This window comes from Heterodontus francisci, chromosome 12, assembly GCF_036365525.1.
Source record: "Heterodontus francisci isolate sHetFra1 chromosome 12, sHetFra1.hap1, whole genome shotgun sequence".
NCBI lineage: Eukaryota > Metazoa > Chordata > Chondrichthyes > Heterodontiformes > Heterodontidae > Heterodontus > Heterodontus francisci.
In genome coordinates this window covers 37,215,017-37,234,502 of record NC_090382.1, presented here as the reverse complement: position 1 = coordinate 37,234,502, position 19,486 = coordinate 37,215,017, and the positions used below count along the sequence as shown (strand labels likewise).

General features: G+C 41.5%; 1 protein-coding gene across 6 annotated transcripts in view; it reads right to left on the bottom strand.

Annotated features, from left to right (window-relative positions):
• Window positions 1–19,486, bottom strand: part of LOC137375824 (fibroblast growth factor receptor 4-like) — a 94,448-nt gene that overhangs the window by 22,337 nt on the left and 52,625 nt on the right. For 5 of the 6 annotated variants that reach the window (XM_068043325.1, XM_068043327.1, XM_068043324.1 and 2 more), the window contains 12 exons: window positions 18,983–19,246; window positions 17,385–17,474; window positions 11,913–12,082; window positions 9,715–9,838; window positions 8,184–8,374; window positions 7,742–7,880; window positions 5,356–5,549; window positions 3,839–3,984; window positions 3,354–3,475; window positions 2,974–3,084; window positions 1,489–1,679; window positions 733–855 (listed from right to left, as the gene is read on the bottom strand). In XM_068043325.1, coding sequence (XP_067899426.1) covers window positions 733–855; window positions 1,489–1,679; window positions 2,974–3,084; window positions 3,354–3,475; window positions 3,839–3,984; window positions 5,356–5,549; window positions 7,742–7,880; window positions 8,184–8,374; window positions 9,715–9,838; window positions 11,913–12,082; window positions 17,385–17,474; window positions 18,983–19,246 — 1,865 coding nt within the window. The remainder of the gene's footprint in view (window positions 1–732; window positions 856–1,488; window positions 1,680–2,973; window positions 3,085–3,353; window positions 3,476–3,838; window positions 3,985–5,355; window positions 5,550–7,741; window positions 7,881–8,183; window positions 8,375–9,714; window positions 9,839–11,912; window positions 12,083–17,384; window positions 17,475–18,982; window positions 19,247–19,486) is intronic. The other variant, XM_068043329.1, reaches the window with a different exon arrangement.

Below are 19,486 nucleotides of genomic sequence, written 5' to 3'. Positions count from 1 at the left end.
CCTGTAGTTTCATGATTATTATTAATGAGACTGGCATTTATTCCAGATTTATTAATTAATTGAATTTAAATTCCCCCAGCTGCCTTAGTGGGATTTGAACTAATGTCGCCAGAGCATAAATCCAGGCCTCTGGATTACCAGGCCAGGAAATTACCACTATGCTACTGTCCCCCTCTATTTAAATATTTAGAATTAAATCAAGGCTTACAAATTTAGGAGATCCCAGAGCTGCTTTATTGAGTTTCCTGATCTCAGCTGGGTTGGCATAAATTATGACTTTATTTCCAAAACATTACAAAGCGAGTTTAGTTACCTCTTTTCAGGTCACTGGAGCTGCTACAATTGATTCTGTTTAACTGAGTCTATCTTATATTACTCTACTTAGTGGGAAGGTTCTTCCTATTCCTATCTCACTTGAAGTTTGTTACTTTTGTACTCAAAATAAGCCCTGCTTTTTGTTTTAGTCTCAAAAGCAGTTTAGTGTTTGATCCTTTCATTCCTCAGTAATTCAAATGCCTTTTTACTTCCTAGTCTATTTTCTGGCTTTCCTGGATAAATCCCCAATGAATTTGTCTCATTCCTTGATGTGTTCACCCCCCTCACCTCTCTGAAGAATGAGTTCAACTAGATAGGGTTGGTGCAGGCCTGTAAATTCAGTAGTATTTTGTGCTTATCTAGTTCTGGAGAAAGTACAGCCCCCATATGTGGTTGTCAGGGCACTCTGCTACTTACATTGGTGGTTTTCTTGTAGTAGTCAATGTTGTTCACACCTCGTGCCAGACCAAAGTCTGCAATTTTCATGACATTGTCTTCAGTTACCAACACATTCCTAGCTGCCAAGTCACGATGGATACACTGTAGAAGGCATTAAAACAATGTACTTAATGTGCTCACATCTCTGTGCTACAGCACAAGCTTCCAAGTGATGAGAAGTAAAGGAGTACCATAGCATCGGGAAAATCTGGCACAGTATAGTGTTACAAGGACAGATAGTGTACTGCCTATTTGAGACAATACTCTTCAACATAGCATGCTGGTGCTCAACACATTGACCACTGGACACTTTTAACGATGTCCTATTTATAGTCTGAATGTCTAAGATGTCAGTCCAACAACTCTCCTTCAGAAAGCAGTCAAATGTAAATCATGCTTGACGGCTACCTGACAAGCCTGAAAAATCTAATCCTCGCTCTTCATAGCTGCTCTTGCTAAGTCACTGTAATGTGAGCTTCATTCCCCTTTGCTTGTCTGGGGTGGTTGCTGTTTTTGAACCATCATCTTACTCGTAGAACATGGGAAAAGTGAGACAGTGCCCTTCCCACATTGCTCAGTTCACACGACCTTTCACCTATCCCAAGGGGCCAATGCACATACCCAAACTCTCCCTAAGTTAAATGAACAATCCACCTGGGCCTCATCCAAACAAGCTACCAACAAAACCTCTGTCCCATTATGTCACATGGAAAGCTAGATTAGTTGATGACTTACCTTTTTAGATGCCAAATATTCCATGCCCCGTGCCACTTGGTAGGCACTGGACACCAGATCTTTAAATGTTAACTGTTCTTCAGGCACCTTTGTGATGTGAAAGTTGTAATCCATACCAGGTGGCCGCCGGGCCCTAAGGTATTCCCGTAAGTTACCTTTCGCTGCATACTCCACTATTACATACAGCAAACCTAGGATACAAACAGCAGATTTAAACACTGAACTCTCAACAAACAGAAGCACCTCTTTCATGACATTTTCACCTTGTACCCATCATGGTACAGAATTAATGTCCTCAGAATTAGCTGCCTTTATATAAATCTTATACCCAATGTGTTGCCATTCATTGCATGCTAGTTACAAGAGCAATATAATCAAATCGTGCTGCCCCTTATGCTTTGCAATACTGTATAGTCCTGTATAACTGGGGAATACAATTGTCTGTACTTGATGTGTGATTGTTTTCTGTTCCCTCCTTTCCTGAAGGTAGTGGCATTTATGGTTGGTATAGTTACATTAGTACCAGCAGCTCTCCTTTGCCTCATCAAAGTGGCCATCCTTCACGTACAAGCTTAAGAGGGTAAATTTTAGCAGACTATTCGAACATGAACGGTATCACAGCTAAGTTCAGTTCTATTCTCAGTGCAGACATACACTGGATGGTTTTCCAGAGTGGAAATTCTTTCTGATTTTTCCAAAATCTCTCTAACCCAGAGGCAGCAAACTATGGCTGCTCCTCAAGCTGAGATCAGCACAGTGTTGCACTGGGCCAGTGCTTTTAATGCTGATGGAAGTTTCCCAGTCCCACGTTAAAGTGACAAGCATAACACACCAGCAATGGTGCATGGAAAATATCCCATAGTAGTCAGTCAGTGTATTTGATCGATACCACAATATATAGCATTCTCGTGTATCAGAGTGCTCACTCCAATATATCACAGCAATACTGTCATATGTATTCCATTGTGGGTGCAATATTGCAACATATAATGCTGCAGTGTATGTCATACTATTGTATTTGTATAATATCGCTTTGTGCATTTCTGAATACTATATGTATGTAATACAGTTATAGAATCATAGAAAGTTTAAGGCACAGAAAGAGGCCACTCGGCCCATCATGTCAGTGCTGGCCGAAAAACAATCCACCCATTCTAATCCCACCTTCCGGCATTTGGTCCTGCAGATTATGGCACTTGCGGTGCATATCCAGACTTCTTTCAGGCAGTGAGTTTCAGACCCCCACCACCTCTGGGTGAAAAAATCTTTCCTCATCTCCCCTCTAATTTTTCTACCAATCACTTTAAATCTACAGTAATGTATGCCCTAGTGTGTGTATAATTTTAATATCCTTGTGTGTACTCCATAAAATGTATGTTGTGTAATACTGGATCATGTAACATTACACTTTTGGTGCCCTAATACTAGTTAAAGTACTGACAGTATTACGAAATTCTCGGTTATCTGTATCCACCATACACTCACCATCCTGTGTGCAGGCACCGAGCAAGTTAATGATATTTTTGTGCTTATCCATCATTTTCATCATCTCCATCTCTGATATTAGATCTGCCAGGTCTTTTTCTGTAGCATCATCTAGAGATAAGAATTTTAAAAGTTATATTTTAACAGCTTCCTTCAGGTTGATTTCAGCAAGAGAGAGAAACTGTTACATTTACCAACTGAGATCAGAGAGCAGTCACCTGGAGTTATTTGAAATATTCTATTTGTAACAGGTTAAATTATTAATTCTCCTACTGGGGTCAGCTAGAAAGCAGACTGCATATTGGGTCTCATATTGGGTCCAACAAAGGAACAAGCTGAGTTACAAGGTTTCATATTTTGTGAAACTGTTTCTTGCTCACCTTTCAGTGATTTCACTGCCACAGTAACTGGTTTATCTGGGTTGTCCTTATCAATCCCATAGGCTTCTGCTTTAACCACCTGTCCAAAGCAACCTTCTCCGAGGGGTTTCCCCAGTACTAGTCTGGAAAAGGAACAGCAATTTCAAAGGTATAGCACATTTGTGAATTTTATGCTTTACTATATGGCTGACTGTCTGAATTCTTTAGCACTATTTTCCATATGATGAATCTTCTGGATAAATTTTCAGAAATACAGATGACAGCAATGAAGGTGAGATAAAATACCAGACCCCTAACACTGACCATTTAACTCATGATTTCATAGTCCCCTAAACTGCCCTTTCAGCACAAAAGCAGATGGAAGATTGGTTGCTTCATGTCTTATTTAGGTCCATCTGTCTTTGAGCCATCTGCCATCTGTCCAGATAACTGCAAGGTTTGAAGTTTAATATTCTGTCTGCAGCCCTTCTCCTCATCACACTTACTTATCTCGATGGAATTCCCATTTTGGATCCATTGGCAGCTCAAACTCCACAACACCTGCCAACATGGGTGTGCCACTGGAGGATAGCCTTGCCACCCTCACCAGAGAGGCATTTGACTTCATTGAAGAGTTTGATTCTCGCGAAAACTACAAAAGAAATAAAGTGAGTAATTAGACTGAATGTAGGCATACATAAAACATCACTTCAAGCCTACTTATCACCAGCAAGACCCAACTTGTGGTCGTGAAGATTGATTGTACTTTTGTAATATTGTTGGTGCACTTTGGTTGTTTACTGCGATATTGCTGGTGCAGGTTGACTGTATTGTGATAGTGTTGGTGCAGGTTGGCTGTACTGTGATAGTGTTGGTGAAGGTTGACTGTATTTGGTAGTGTTGGTGTAGGTTGACTGTACTATAAAAATGTTGGTGCAGCTTGTCTGTACTGTAATCATGTTGGTGTAGGTTGACTGGCTGGAACCCGTGTAAAATCCCTCGGGCTGTATGCACCAAAATATGGTTTTGCTGTGTAATGCAAATGTACATTGCATGTAAGATAGAATGGCAAGGATTGTGAGTCAGGTTGACTGTACTGTGATAATGTTGGTGCAGGTTGGCTGTACTTTAATAGTGTGGGTGTAGGTTGGCTATAATGTGATAGTGTTGGTATTGGTTGACTTTACTCTGAAATGTTGGTGCATGTTGACTGTTCTGTGCTAGTATTCAAGTTTTAATGCCATTCAAGGCTAGAAATCGCTATTTGTGATGTTACTGCATAAACACAAGTTTGTATCAATTTCCTCTTTTTGGAACTTTTAACCTGCAAGAAAATATCAACATTTTAAGAATTTGTATGAAAACACCAGCAACTGTAATTTCAGACTATATAATATGTTACGGCAGCGTGCCTCTCTACAAAGAAATGTAGATTTAGCCAGTCTCAGTCACAGTGCTCATAGGTGAGTGGCTACAATTGGCCTCAGCATCCCTAGATTTGAGAAAAGATTAAGCCAGGATTCCCACTCCCGATTGGTATCTCGTGACCCCTATTAATATTGATAATGTTAGGTGAGGGCAGGATCAGGCTCTGATATGATGCCTCCCACCATAATGACAGAACAGCCTACCAGGCTCACATATGGAGAGTAACTATTTAGGCAATGCACAAGAGGGTTGTTGGTGCCCATGCAACCAGCATGAATTATCAGCTCCACAGCTGAAGAAGAGAGAAAAAAAGAAAAGCAGTAACATGCTACATCAGATATGACAAAAGCCCATAAATGAAGACTCAGTACTCTGCACTTTTAGTAGTTGCTTATTTTCAGGCATTATTCAACACTGTTCTGTGATGTGCTGGGAAATGTCCAGGGTTTAACACAGTGATAAAGATCCTATTATGCCCATAATTCTATTATCCAAAAACCTAGCTGATACTCTTACCTATCTCCGATTCATGAAAGACAGTAACATTTTTCTTAATTTTTTTTTGACAGTAAAATATTGTTTGGAATTTTATTACCTGTCTTTTGAAAGGGAACTTGGAGAGTTTCTGCACAGGAAGTGGGTCAAAGGCCCTCTTGGTGGACCTTGCCTGCATCCTGCATAGTATAACGATGACCACTGACAAGATGATGGCCAGAGAGGTAGCAGCATAAATCAAGATATCAGTGTATTTGGCCCCAGAGGAGTCAACTGTTTTCAGGGGTTCTTCTTCTATGGAATAAGACATAGGACAACTCTCATGAATATTCGTTACAACTTACATTTATAATTACAGAGATTACTGAGGCCAGCACTACAAGTATGTGAAACAGCATGCAAAAACTATGGCCGGGATTTTACGTGACCAGGCGGGGAGGGGAAGGCCCTATTGGAAACAGATGGTGCTGGCGTTCCTGCTCCGATCCTCTTTCTCGGAGCAACTTTGCACGGCTGGCCAATTAAAGACTGGCAGGTGGGGTGGCCGACCATTCACTGGCTAGAGGTGGAGACTGAGGTGGCGGCCGGGTTGTCAGCTGACACAGTCGGATGTGCTGGGCCATCTTTAAAGGGCCGCCAGCACTGGAAAACTGCCACAGACATCCTGCCCAGCAGCCTGTGACCAACTGTGCAGCAGCCTCAGACCATCCTGCCCAGCAGCCTGTGACCAACTGTGCAGCAGCCTCAGACCATCCTGCCCAGCAGCCTGTGACCAGCTGTGCAGCAGCCTCAGACCATCCTGCCCAGCAGCCTGCGACCAACTGTGCAGCAGCCTCAGAAGACATCCAGCCAGCAGTGTGGACCAACCATTGGCAGAGGGCGAAGAGGTCACCAATGCAGCCTTCTGCCACTTCACCATCCCGAGGTTGCCGTAGCAGGTGGACATGAGGTTGCTGCTGACCAGATCTGTGTACCCGCATCTCCCTTCCTCTCAGGCTCTCCTCTTCGCTGGAGGACCCACCTCCTAAATGAACAATGCCCATGTCACTTGAGCACTGCCGGTCTGAAGGGCCATTCTGCCAGTTGCTTCCTCAACACTGCCCACCCCACACCACTCTAAGGCCCCTCTCGATTGGTCCCCATGCCAGGAGCTTGATGGTATGATAGAGGCTCGACCCCAGACCCCTGGATCCTCAAATCCCCCTCCTCCACGCTAAACATTCTGGCCATGCTGCACCAGCCTTCCTGTGAAGACGAACTCCCTGACTGCACAGTTGCTGGATGCTTCAATGGCCTCAGCTACTGTCCCGTTGCCACCCTTAAATACCTGCCGGGGCTCCGACACCCTGTGTCCCCCCATGCACCCCTTGTAAAATTGGAATGGGCAAGTAAAATGCCGTTCAATTGTGTCTTCAACAATCTTAACAACCTCTCAATTGCTGATTTTGAAAAAGCATGAGATGCTCTCACTCAACTTGCCATCCGCTGCTGGTAAAATGTGGACTTAGTGTGATGACGTCAGAGGCCCGTCCTGATGCCACTCCATGTGATATTATGCCCCCCAACCACTACCAATGCCGTCCGATTTGCAGCCATAAAATACCAGCCTAAATCAGAGCCTGTCAGCATCCACACAGCAACTAAGGTAGCATGCAGATCAGTGGTCAGCACTTCTCTTGTATATAAGTCTACATTATTTTCAAACAAAGGTTCATTTTCATCCTGCCGCCCAGCTGGAATGATGCAGGAGGAAGGTTAAGGTAGCTGGTGGTGGGGGGCGGGGGGGGTGGGTGGAGGGAATTTTGCCATGTTCCCTTACCTCAGAATAGGCATGAGTGGGCTGCCCACCCCAGGGGCAGGTGGTGGTCTATTTTACAGTCAAAAGTCACATCCCAATGATGTCATCAGCACCTCAATGCCATCTTAATTAAAACTGGGAGGCACGCTCAGGGCCAAACCTGACAGCAGGATATGGCGGCAATCAGTGGAGAGGCAATGGTAGGTATTTACATTTACTTTACTGCAGATTGCTTGTGTTTCCCAAGACTGTGCAAGGAGTTCTCTGATCTCCCCAGTCCCAGTTTTGTCACTCCCACACAATGCTAACAGTGTCTGTGAATACCACACCCCCTCCCCACTCACAGCACTAACATTGTGCCAAGGACCATTCACATGTATTTGTGGTGTCCTTGGGCTCATGTCTCAATTTCTACCACCACCCGCTGCACTGGCCCTAACGTCATTGCCCCCCCAGTTTCTGGCAGGAGACAGTGTTTCAATATTTAAATGAGGTCAGGGTGTTAAAATGACCTGGATTGCATGCTGAAGTCTCTGTTGGGGTTTCCATCTCATCCTTTTCTTGCCAGGCCTGTATGCACCCTGAGTTAAAGTCGACCCTACAATCTTTTAAGCACACATTTTAAGTGCCCACCTCCTGTCTCAACTGGTTTACATTGTCTCCATCCTATAGGTACAGCAGTACACACCTGGTAAAACTGTCAGCCATGCTGAGTGGTAAGAGATCCCAATAGAATTGCCTGCCAAGCAGGTGTACTTCCCCGCATCCTCAAATGTGACATTATGCAAATAGAGGACTTCAATTTCAGTGCTGTTAATATCAGCAGTCTGTGAAGAGAGGAAAAATACATCAACTGGCTTAGGAATGAATAATATTCTGCAGAGGGCAACATGTGTATAAATTGTGTTCTGCAGGTGCATAATATTGGGTTACAGAGAGATGCGACAGGAAATAACTGGGTTATTCAAGGTTGTATTAGCATGGTTTGTGCCATAATAATAACAATGGCAAGCTACTGTCAAGGTTATTTGAGAACCAGCTTGTCAACTAAGTGTACTATAATTGGTTATAAACAGCTTTAGAATGGTTATAGTCCCGAAAATGATCCATTTGTTGGCCCACGTACCTACCTTTAAAACCTGGACATATGGGACCTCATCTGGCCCATATCTACTGCCATTCACCTCCACATGTTTCAGCCATTGGATGTGAGGCTGGGCATCACTGAAAACTCTGCAATAGAACTCTACATTGCTGCCCACCACCACGGATTTGTTAGCTGGCAGTCCAACCTGCAGGATAGGCCGGTGAGGAGACCGTTCTGTGGGCAGAAGTTACAATACATATATAAATTTAGGATACTGTACTTAAGGATGAAGAGCCTTGCAACCTAGAGAATCTATGTAAGTGTATGTGTGTGTGTATATATATTTATGTATATATATATATATATATTTAAAAATACAATTTAGGAGCTCCCGATACTTAAGTCCCTATTTATGTTTGTCTCTGCATTTGTTTAGCTGATTGTCCTGAGTCATCTCAGACTACTCGAACAGGAAGAAAATAGTACTATGGCAGCACTCTCAGTTTCTTGCCCACTGTTTATTTGTATTGCTAATCATAACAGAACCTGGCTGACTCTTTCCATTCTTCAAATAATTTCCAGGCAGAAATTGTCAACATTTATTCCTAATTCCCTACAGTAGATAGATACAGTAGACAGATAAACAAGCAATGTAACATGAAGGATCAGAACAGCTCATAATGGGTTTTATTATTACAGATAACATTGTTGTGACCTTTGATGTTCCTTTGAAGTCTTGTTGTACACAGAGATCTTGGTCAAACCCTACACTAACTCTAATTGCACCACTAATAACATCTTAGGTCAACCAGAAACATCATATCGGCTCAGATCCAAAGTCAACCACAACCAAGTCCAACAAAAACACCTGGCTTTCATGGAAATTTTTGAATCATTTGTAGACTTTTACTTCTGTTTGATTCTTATCAGCATTTGTAATTTGGACATAGTTGAACCTATATTCCACAAGCAAAAATCTGCCATTATCAGAATCATAACAATTGGCGCCCTTTTGCCTATAATTACCTGACTCTAATTTGAAGATTATTTTTCATGCAATTGTGTTCATTCCATTTTGTAGGCACAATGCTTAGTTTGAATATAATGGGCGAAACAAATGCACCTAATATGGCTTTGTTATACATACTGGCTTGGATTTTCAGCCCATGATTTTAATATTCAAAAAATTCATGAACTGGGAGTGCAAAAAATCCCAACATGTTCTCCTGGTGTTCATAAAGAGCACTGAAGCAGAAAATCCAAGCCATTACATGTACAACAGACCTCAGAAGATCAAAGCATAGAAATTACTGTTACTGATAATAGTGGAGAACTGCTTAATGTGTTAATATGATATTCCTCTGTTCTCTATTTTAATGGAAACATGCAGCATTTATTTTAGAGCAATACAACACAAACATTCTGAGTCATTTCTAGCTGTAGGACGTTATAACCTAATTATTAGAATCGAAAGAAGTAAGAAGCAAGGTTCTTCAGATATTTGAACCTACTTTTTAATTACCTATCCCAATTCCCACATCAAGTTGCTTCTCTCCAAATCACTCAAGACTTACCTAACACCTCCAGTTGGTAACTGTGGTTGATGCTACCATACTTGTTCTCTACCACGCAGGTATAGTTACCACGGTCAGATGGTACAACACTCTCCATCACCAGGCTCCAACGCTGATGGCGTAGCTGACAGGAAAAATGAAATTAAAAATTTGCAAACCAGATAAAAGGCAAATAAACTTGTAAAAGGCTCTAAAAAAACCATGAACTGAGTAAAGACCAGGAATCAAACTAAGACTTTCTGGACTGTATGCCTTGTCTACGTGTTCATTTTACCATTGAGGTTTGGATTAAGATCATTTAATCAGGACAGATTATTATACACATGGTAATGCTGTCCAGAAAATACCTGCTGGGTCTCTGTCGAGGGAACTTTGCTTAACATCTAACCTCTGTTATATTTGATTTGGCAATGCTTGTTGGGATAATGTATAACCATGTTTGTCATGATAACATCATGTGTAATTGATGTGATTATGTTTTCAGGTGATATATAGTAAACAAGGTTTGCCAAACAATTTTTCATGAAGACAATGCCCCTCTAATTTTAAAAGGCAACATGGTCATTACTAATTTCAAAAATATGCAGAGGCTGACACCAGACAGGCAGGCAGTTAAAATTTCCTGGGCCTCATGCTGAAAAGGTCAGGGAGGATTTGTGCTCGACTCCACCTGCCTGATTACTGTTCTGGGTTAAGATTTGGGCTATTGGTACTGGATATTTTATTCTGCTTTACAGCATTCACCTAACAAATTGTTTGGTCTTGTTTTATCCAAAGAAAAAAATTGCATTTATATAGTGCTTTATCTTGTCTTCAGGCATCCCAAAGTTTTACAACCTAGGAATTTGTTTCTGAAATGTCGGCAAACACAGCTGCCAATTTGCTTACAACAAGATCTCACAAGCAGTAAATTAGGTAAGTGACCCCCCCAGTTATCTGTTACTAGTGAGAGTACTTCCAACTGAGCCAAATGAACTCTAAACAAGTTATATATTTAGAAGCAAAGCCTGTTGATTTATATGTCAAGACAGAATACAATGATCATAGAACACTCTTAAAGCAGCACGCCAATTCTGTCAGCGATGACAGCTCTGATTTTAAGACTTTGCCCATAAACACAATTCTTAATATTCTTAACTTCCTAAAAAAAAAAATTCTAAAAATAGTTATAGAAGCTGCCAAACTCTCATTCTTTTTGTTGGTTATGGCTCCTCCTCTGCTGGCAGACTCCTACATGTTAGGAAAGAATCATATATCACTCATACACCTCTGCCTTTTTGATAATTTATTATTCATATAAACCACTTTTTTAATGCGTTATTCACACAGCTGCTGGCAATGTTCCAGGCCTGCCTTTCAAATGGTAAAATCTTTTATACTGGAGCTGAGCTATATAGTACCTCTGTAATGCCAATTTCAGTGATGTAGTAATGCAGGAACACTCAGCTGGATTGAAATACAATATTAATTACTCAGGATTGTGTTTCATTAAAGCAGTACATTTAAGAAAACAAAAAGAATTGGAATAGTATTGCTTTAGTGGCCTTCATATCCTTTTCCTTTATGGATTAGTTGGGGGAGGGTTATCCACCTGATCCCTGTTGGACTCATGAGATTTGCCAACCTAAGTTATATCCTAGTGGTCTAGTGGGGCAGACACCTGGCTAAATGGTTGGTGTTTAGGGGAAATAGAATAGGTATATGATCACTAGTGGTCCTGGGGAAGAGGTGGGGAAGAAGGTATGTGTGTCTGACTGGTCTAATTTTGAAATAAAAACAAGAAATGCTGGAAATACTCAGCAGGTCTGGCAGCATCTGTGGAGAGAGAAGCAGAGTTAATGTTTCAGGTTTGTGACCCTTCTTCAGAACTGGCAAACATTAGAAATGTCAAAGGTTATAAGCAAGTAAAGCGGGGGTTGGGCAAGAGATAACAAAGGAGAAGGTGTGGATAGGACAAGATCACAGAATAGCTGACCAGAAGGTCGTGGAGCCAAGGCAAACAATATGTTAATGTCTAATTTTGATGTGTGTATGTCAAATTCCTGGTAGTCTGTTGAGGTCCCTGGTGATTTTGAGAGAATATTTATTAACCTCTTTATTTAAATTCAGACTTTGTGTGGTTTGAATTGTGATTCTTCTGAATCTGAATCAACTCTTATCCCCAGCATTATGTCGTTCATGGTAAATCTGAGTTATACCTTAATGCCTCCGATTCGCTGCTCTCCTCTGAACTCCCTGCTGTTCTTCAGCCAGCGTATGCTAGGAATGGGATTTCCAGCAGCTGGGCAGCGAAATTTAACCGTATTCGCAGCTGGAACCACATGCAGGTGCTTCTCCATACGCTCAAAGTGTGTCCAGTAAGGTGTTCCTGTGTGTGAGGAGGGGAACCAGGAAGGAAAGCTCTTCAGTTAGCAATGAGTAATTAATTAGACAATAACAGACCTGGATCCATACTGGCAATGGGATATACAGAACATATTTAATTTATAATTATGTGGAACATAGCAACTATTTGATAAGAAACTTTAGAGCTGGATCAGCATCTCTATAAAACTATGGACAAGAGGGAAAACTGATCCTGCACTCCTGGTGAGAGTTCTACTTGAAGGGAATGTAGGTTGGAGAATTGGCATAAAGTGTTATACCTCCATCTCTGACCTTTGCTCACTTTGAACAGGGCTTCATACTGGTAGCACAGATCAGTGAATTTATCCTATACGGTATGAAAAACATATGTGTCACTGTCTATTTAATCAATTCATTTGCATTCTCAGGATAGAATGAAGTGACCAGAAATCCTTAATAGTGGAAGGAATGAACCTGCTATATATTTGTGGCATATATATTCGATAAAAGCACACAAAATAGCAAAACTAACACACACAAAAGAAAGTACTTGTAATCACATCCTCAGAACATCCCAAAGCACTTCACACCCAGTGAATTGCATTTGAAATGAAGTCATTTGTTATGTAGGCAAACATGGCAACCAATTTGCATATAGCTAGCTCACACAAACAGTTATGAGGTAAATGAGGTAATCTGTTATTGGAGGTTTTGATTGAGGGATAAATGTTGGTCATATACCAGGACAACTTCCCTGCTCACCAAGAGCTAGGAGAACTTTCCTGCTTGCCTTCAAAAAGTACCATGGGATACCTGACAATGCAAACAGGGCCTTGATTTAACATTTAATCCAAAAGGTTGCACTTCCAACTATGCAGCAACTCTCTCATTACTACATGGAAATGTCAGCCTATATAATGTGCTTAGGTCCTGGAATAAAGCTTGAAATCACATCTTTCTGATTCAGAGACAAGAGCACTACCACTGAGCTAAGATGCCACTTAAATGTTTGTGTTACAACTGGTGTTGTAGTTTATGATGTGTGTGTTGAGTGTTAAATTGGTAGTGCAGAGTTGCCAACTCAATGTATGTATCAACTTTCCAAAGATGTTTGATAAAGTACCACACATTAGGTTAAGCAAAATTGAAGCCCATGGGATATAAGGGGCAGTAGCAGCATGATACAAAATTAGGTAAGAGATAGAAAATAGAGTTGTGGTGAATGGTTGCTTTCAGACCGGAGAGAGGTATACAGTGGTGTTCCCTAAGGTTCAGTACTAAGACCACTGCTATTTTAGATATAAATGACTTGGACTTGGGCACCATTTCAAAATTTGCAGATGATATGAAACTTGGAAGTGTAGTAAACAGTAAGGAAGGGAGTAATAGACTTCAATAGGACATTGACAGGCTGGTGGAGTGGGTGGACATCTGGCAGATGAAATTCAATGCAGAAATGTGTGAAATGATACATTATGGTAGGAAGAATGACGAGTGACAATATAAGTTGAATTTTAAAGCAGGTGCAAGAACATAGAGACCTGGGGGTGTTTGTGCAGAAATCTGTTAAGGTGGTGGGACAGGTCAACAAAACAGTTAATAAAGCATATGGGATCCTGGACTTTGAAAATAGAGACATTGAAAACAAAAGCCAGGAATTTCTGTTAGAGCTACACAAAACACCAATTCAGTCCCAGCTGGAGTATCATGTCCAATTTTGGGCGCCACACTTTAGTATGTGAAGGCTTTGGAGAGGGTGCAGAAGAGATTTATGAGAATGATTCCAGGAATGAGGGATTACTGTTACGTGAAGAGACTGGAGAAGCTGTGATTGTTCTCCTTAGAGCAGAGAAGGCTAAAAGGAGATTTGATAGAGGTTGTCTAAAATCCTGATAGGTTTAGATAGAGTAAATAAAGAGAAACTGGGTTGACGTTTCCCAAGCCCTTGAAGGCAGGGATGGAGGCGGGGTGGGTGGGGCAAGCATATACTGAAAAAAAAGTGTCAGGCTAGTTTGCCGATGAGTTCTCGCCTCCGGCTGCTTTTGCCAGGGGCAGGCTGGGTCTGATGCCACCAACCTGCGCGTCCACAGCGGGATGCCAGTTCAGATTGTTGAGTGACTAGTTATCGGCCACCACACAGCAATTTTGCCAGTGTCGCACGAGCCCCCTGCTGTGTCAGAACCCCAGTAACTAAGGAGGTGGCTTCACAATGGGATGTTAGAGCTGCGTGAGAACTGAAGAAGTTTTCGTGGCTACCAGCAAAAAATGGCAAGGCTGCTGTCTTGGCAAAATAACCAGAAGTGACATGAGGAAAAAATGTTTTTACATAATGAATGATTAGGATTTTGAATTATAGAGTGGTGGATACAGATTCAGTAGTAGCTTTCAAAAGGGAATTGGATAAATACTTGAAGGAGAAAAAATTGGCAAGATATGGGTAAAAAGCCAGGGCATGAGATTAATTGGATTGCTCTTCAAAAGAGCTGACACCGACTCAATGGGCCGCCTGGTCTCCTTCTGTGCGGTTCTATTTTGTGATTCTATGATCCTCATTCCAGTATAAACGCCAATCAACATTTTCTCACTGAATTTATGTGAAAGAATTCTGAAGCCAGTTGGCAATGAACACAAATGGGGATGGAGTGGTGGTTGTGGTTACTGGAGTAGTTTAGTTTAGTTTAGAGATACAGCACTGAAACAGGCCCTTCGGCCCACTGAGTCTGTGCCGACCATCAACCACCCATTTATACTAATCCTACACTAATTCCATATTCCTACCACACCCCCACCTGTCCCCTATATTTCCCTACCACCTACCTATACTAGGGGCAATTTATAATGGCCAATTTACCGATCAAGCTGCAAGTCTTTGGCATGTGGGAGGAAACCGGAGCACCCGGAGGAAACCCACGCAGACACAGGGAGAACTTGCAAACTCCACACAGGCAGTACCCAGAATTGAACCCGGGTCGCTGGAGCTGTGAGGCTGCGGTGCTAACCACTGCGCCACTGTGCCGCATTTACATAGGGTAAATCATAGAATCATAGAAAGTTTAAGGCACAGAAAGAGGCCACTTGGCCCATCATGTCTGTGTCGGCCAAAAAAAGATCCACCTATTCTAATCCCACCTTCCAGTATTTGGTCTGTAGCCCTGCAGATTATTTGAGGTGCATATTCAGATTCCATTTGAATGAGTTGAGGGTTTCTGCCTCAACTACTCTTTCAGGCAGTGAGTTCCAGACCCCCACCACCCTCTGGGTGAAAAAGTTTTTCCTCATCTCCCCTCTAATTTTTCTACCAATCACTAAATCTGTGCCCCCTCGTCACTGACCTCTCTGCTAAGGTGAATAGACCCTTCACCTCTACTCTATCCAGGCCCCTCAAAATTTTGTACATTTCAATCAGATCTCCCCTCAGCCTTCTCTGTTCCAAGGAGAACAACCCCAGCCTCTCCAATCTTTCCTCATAGCTGCATTTTTCTAGTCCTGACAATATCCTCATAAATCTCCTCTGTACCCTCTCCAGTGCAATTACATCCTTTCTGTAATGATATGACCAGAACTGCACACAGTACTCAAGCTGTGGCCTAACCATTGAGTTATACAGTTCCAGCATAACCTCCCTGCTCTTATATTCTATACCTCGGCTAATAAAGGAAAGGATTCCATATGCCTTCTTAACCACCCTACCGACCTGTCCTGCTACCTTCAGGAATCTGTGGGCATTGACTCCAAGGTCTCACTTCCTCTACACTTCTCAGTATTTTCCCATTAATCGTGTATTCCTTTGCCTTGTTTGACCTCCCCAAATGCATCACCTCACACTTATATCCAGGTTGAATTCCATTTGCCACTTTTCTGCCCATCTGACCAGACCATCAATATGTTCCTGCGGCCTACAGCTATCCTCCTTGCTTTCTACCACACGGCCAATCTTTGTGCAAACTTCCTGATCATGCCCCCTACATATACGTCCAAACCGTTAATAGATACCACAAAAAGCAGGGGACCCAGTACTGAGCCCTGCAGAATGCCACTGGAAACAGCCCTCCAGTCGCTAAAACACCCGTCAACAATTTCCTTTTGTTTCCTGCCACTGAGCCAATTTTGTATCCACCTTGCTACATTTTCGTGGATCTCATGGGTTTTAATTTTTTTTAAATATCTGCATTACCTTCAGAATCTCTAAAAATCTGACACTCTGGCCAACATGAGTCTGTTGTTTTAACCTGAATTTAGGAACTCTGTATAAGTGAAACTCAACAGTAACATCAAGCACTAACCATTTTGAAACTCTCTCCCAAAGAGGTTATACATTCCTAAACATTCCTGCCTAATCAGCTCTACAGTAATTGACCCAATTAGCTGGACTGGGAGCTCCTGTGGTAATTAGGCTACGCATTTAGCAGTAGACTGAATCCTCAGAGCCTGAACAATTAGAGCCAAGACAAATTGTCGCCCAAAAATACACAGAGCGGTTTAATTGGAGAGCTCAGTGATTGGTTTGAGAGTGACTCAATTGCTTCTCCAAGTCAGAGACATGTTAGGACCCTGAATGTTTCCAACAGCCCTTAGACCACAGTACTGCAAAGAGCTGATTTAAATTAATACATACAAGTGTGGCTAACAAAGGGGCTGTACAATGGGTGGCTGAAAAATCACATTGTCTCACTGTTCTAATGTACTCATAACTCTGCATTCCACACCCAGTTATTAATCAATATGCAAACCAAAACCAGGTTGTTCCATTGCAGCTTAACAGTAGTATGTACCTGACAATGTGGAAAATTGCCCAAATGTGTCTTAGCCACAAAAACCAGGTGAATCTAACCAAGCCAATGACAGCCCTGCCAGCCTCCTCCCAATCATTAGTTCAGTGATCGAATGAATAATGCCATCAAGCAGCACTTACACACCAATAACATGTCCACTGATGCTCAGACTCTGTCATGGCCTTGATCCATGCTGTAGTATATATACTATCCACACTGTGGTGTATACACTATGCATGCTGTGATGTATACATGACTCAAGCAGTGCTTTATAAATGAACCACACTGTGCTTTATCCTCCAGGCTTGTTTAATATACAGGCCACATCGTATTTGATACACCACATATACTGTGATTGATATACTACCCACAATGTGTTTTATACACCAGCCACCAAGACTCCTAAATGTCTGTAGACCATACTATGCCTGAAAAAGGTACAAAATATTTTTGGACTCATGATTGTGTGTGTGTGTGTGTGTGGGGGGGGGGGGGGGGGGGGGTGGCGGGGGGTGGTGGTGTGTGAAACAACAGATGATCAAAACCACTGACCTTTGCGAGGATAAGTATGGCCATCAACAGATTCTGGAGCTGAATCTTCAGATCCACCATCTTCATCATCATCACCAGAGGACAATGAGTCTGAAACAATTAATGTAGGGGATATTAGGCCTCATAAATCTCGACCTGGAATCTCATACTGTGCTCACTCCAGTCTGGATTTTACTGTCTGTACTGTAGTAACACTGCAACGAAGGAGCTGTGTTGGTTATATTGTATTGACTATGCAATAGGTTTAATCTTGTACTCCAGAAGGGATCTGTCAATGGAGGGGAGCCCATTTCCCTCTTCCAGTACTAGACCTGTACTAAGGAAATGGATGCTAAGCACCCTGTAAGTAGCATGTCCAAGTGCACATTCTTTACACAGTTGTAGGAAGTGAGGATTTGAGAGCTGTTAGATTGGGGTGCAGATCATAGCTCCATCCTGTCCTTGCCTTACTTGTGCAGGTGCTGCTTATTTTACTGAGTATGCTGTATATCCTGTATTAATTATATGGTATCAAATATATAATTAGATTCTTACAATATACTGATATCAGACCTGGCATTTTTGTGCAAAGCTGTGAGCTGAATTTGAATTTTACAATCTGAATATCTGCATTGTACCTAATTTTCCAGAATGCATCAGTACTGTTTAGTCAAATGTACTGGTGGAATAATTTTCCTCAGCTTCTAGCATTTTCACTCAGTTGTAAAGACTATATAATTGCCCATAGTAATACAGTACTATAAGAACTGTGATCAAACATTATTTATGCAAATATTATTAAAATTGGTACATCTGTCACATCTTCCAGTGAAAACACCAATTAATCGATTCCCTATGAGATATCCCATTCCAAAAAGTATAGGTCCCATTACCTTAAAGATCAGTTTGGCAATAGCTTCTGACTTATTCGCCAAGTTCAAACATATGGGTGTCAAATGCTGCCAATAATGAATTGTGTTTAGTTTATTTTTCAACGGAAGAGGCAATTCCCATACCAACACAATATTCAATTTTGAGTCCTAAATCAGCATTTTATTAAATACCTGAAGGTTGCACATTTAGCCCTATTGAATAAACATGCACAAACAAACAATGCATATGATGGGCATGCTTTTGTACCTGCACACCTAAATTCCGACAGGACATTGGGTCAAAATAGGCTGCCTGACACAGAAATTAGGGAAGGTCCTTTTATTCCAGATTGGGGGATCTGTATTTCAAATACATAAAGGGGATTTTAATTCCCCAATATTTACATTGAATTGTTGCCCACTCAGGGATGGAGAAATGTGCCTCCCAATGGTTCAGGCCCATGAAAATCCTAGGCATTAACAATAATTAAATGACTGTACCTCATATGCTGTATTAACAAAGTCTCAAACCCTTCTTAGCATCTTTTTTTTAAATTTACAAACTCAAATGAAGAGCTAAGATCGATAGTGCAGAGCACCATCAAGACTGAAAAACATTAGAAAGCAACTTAAAAAGAAAAAGTGATTAATTGCAGTGCTTAAAGTTACACACAGAATATAATGCTATATTCTCCTTAGATATGCTTACATGTCAGAGACTTTAATGAATAGAATTAAGAGTCTTACCTGCTACGGTTACTGTGAAGTTTCTTAGAATCTCGCCTGTTCCACGCACCACACAAAGGTATAGGCCAGAATCATCATATGTAATCTCTGCAATTTCCAGAACCTTCTGGACTACATGCACCCTGTCACTAGTCAGGATCTGCTTGTCTTCTTTGTACCAGTTGATGTTTACAGATCGATTGGTGTCACATGTTAACTTGAGTCCATCACCAAGATTCAGGAGGATATTGTCCTGGGGTTCTGCAGTTTCACTGCCAAACAATACTATAGAGATGGAAAAAGGAAACTTTAAATACGATGACATAACATAAATTGCTTCAAATTCTCTCTCTCTTGTATATCTATCTCTATCTTATTAAACAGCTTGCGCTTCCTGTCTTTGGAAAGTGTTACTTTTGGGTGTCAGTTTTTTCTAACACACTTTTGTGTCAACTTTTTCCATTATAAATTCATACGTCCACTTTTATAATAGAAACCACAGACACAAACCTGTCACCCTGTAAT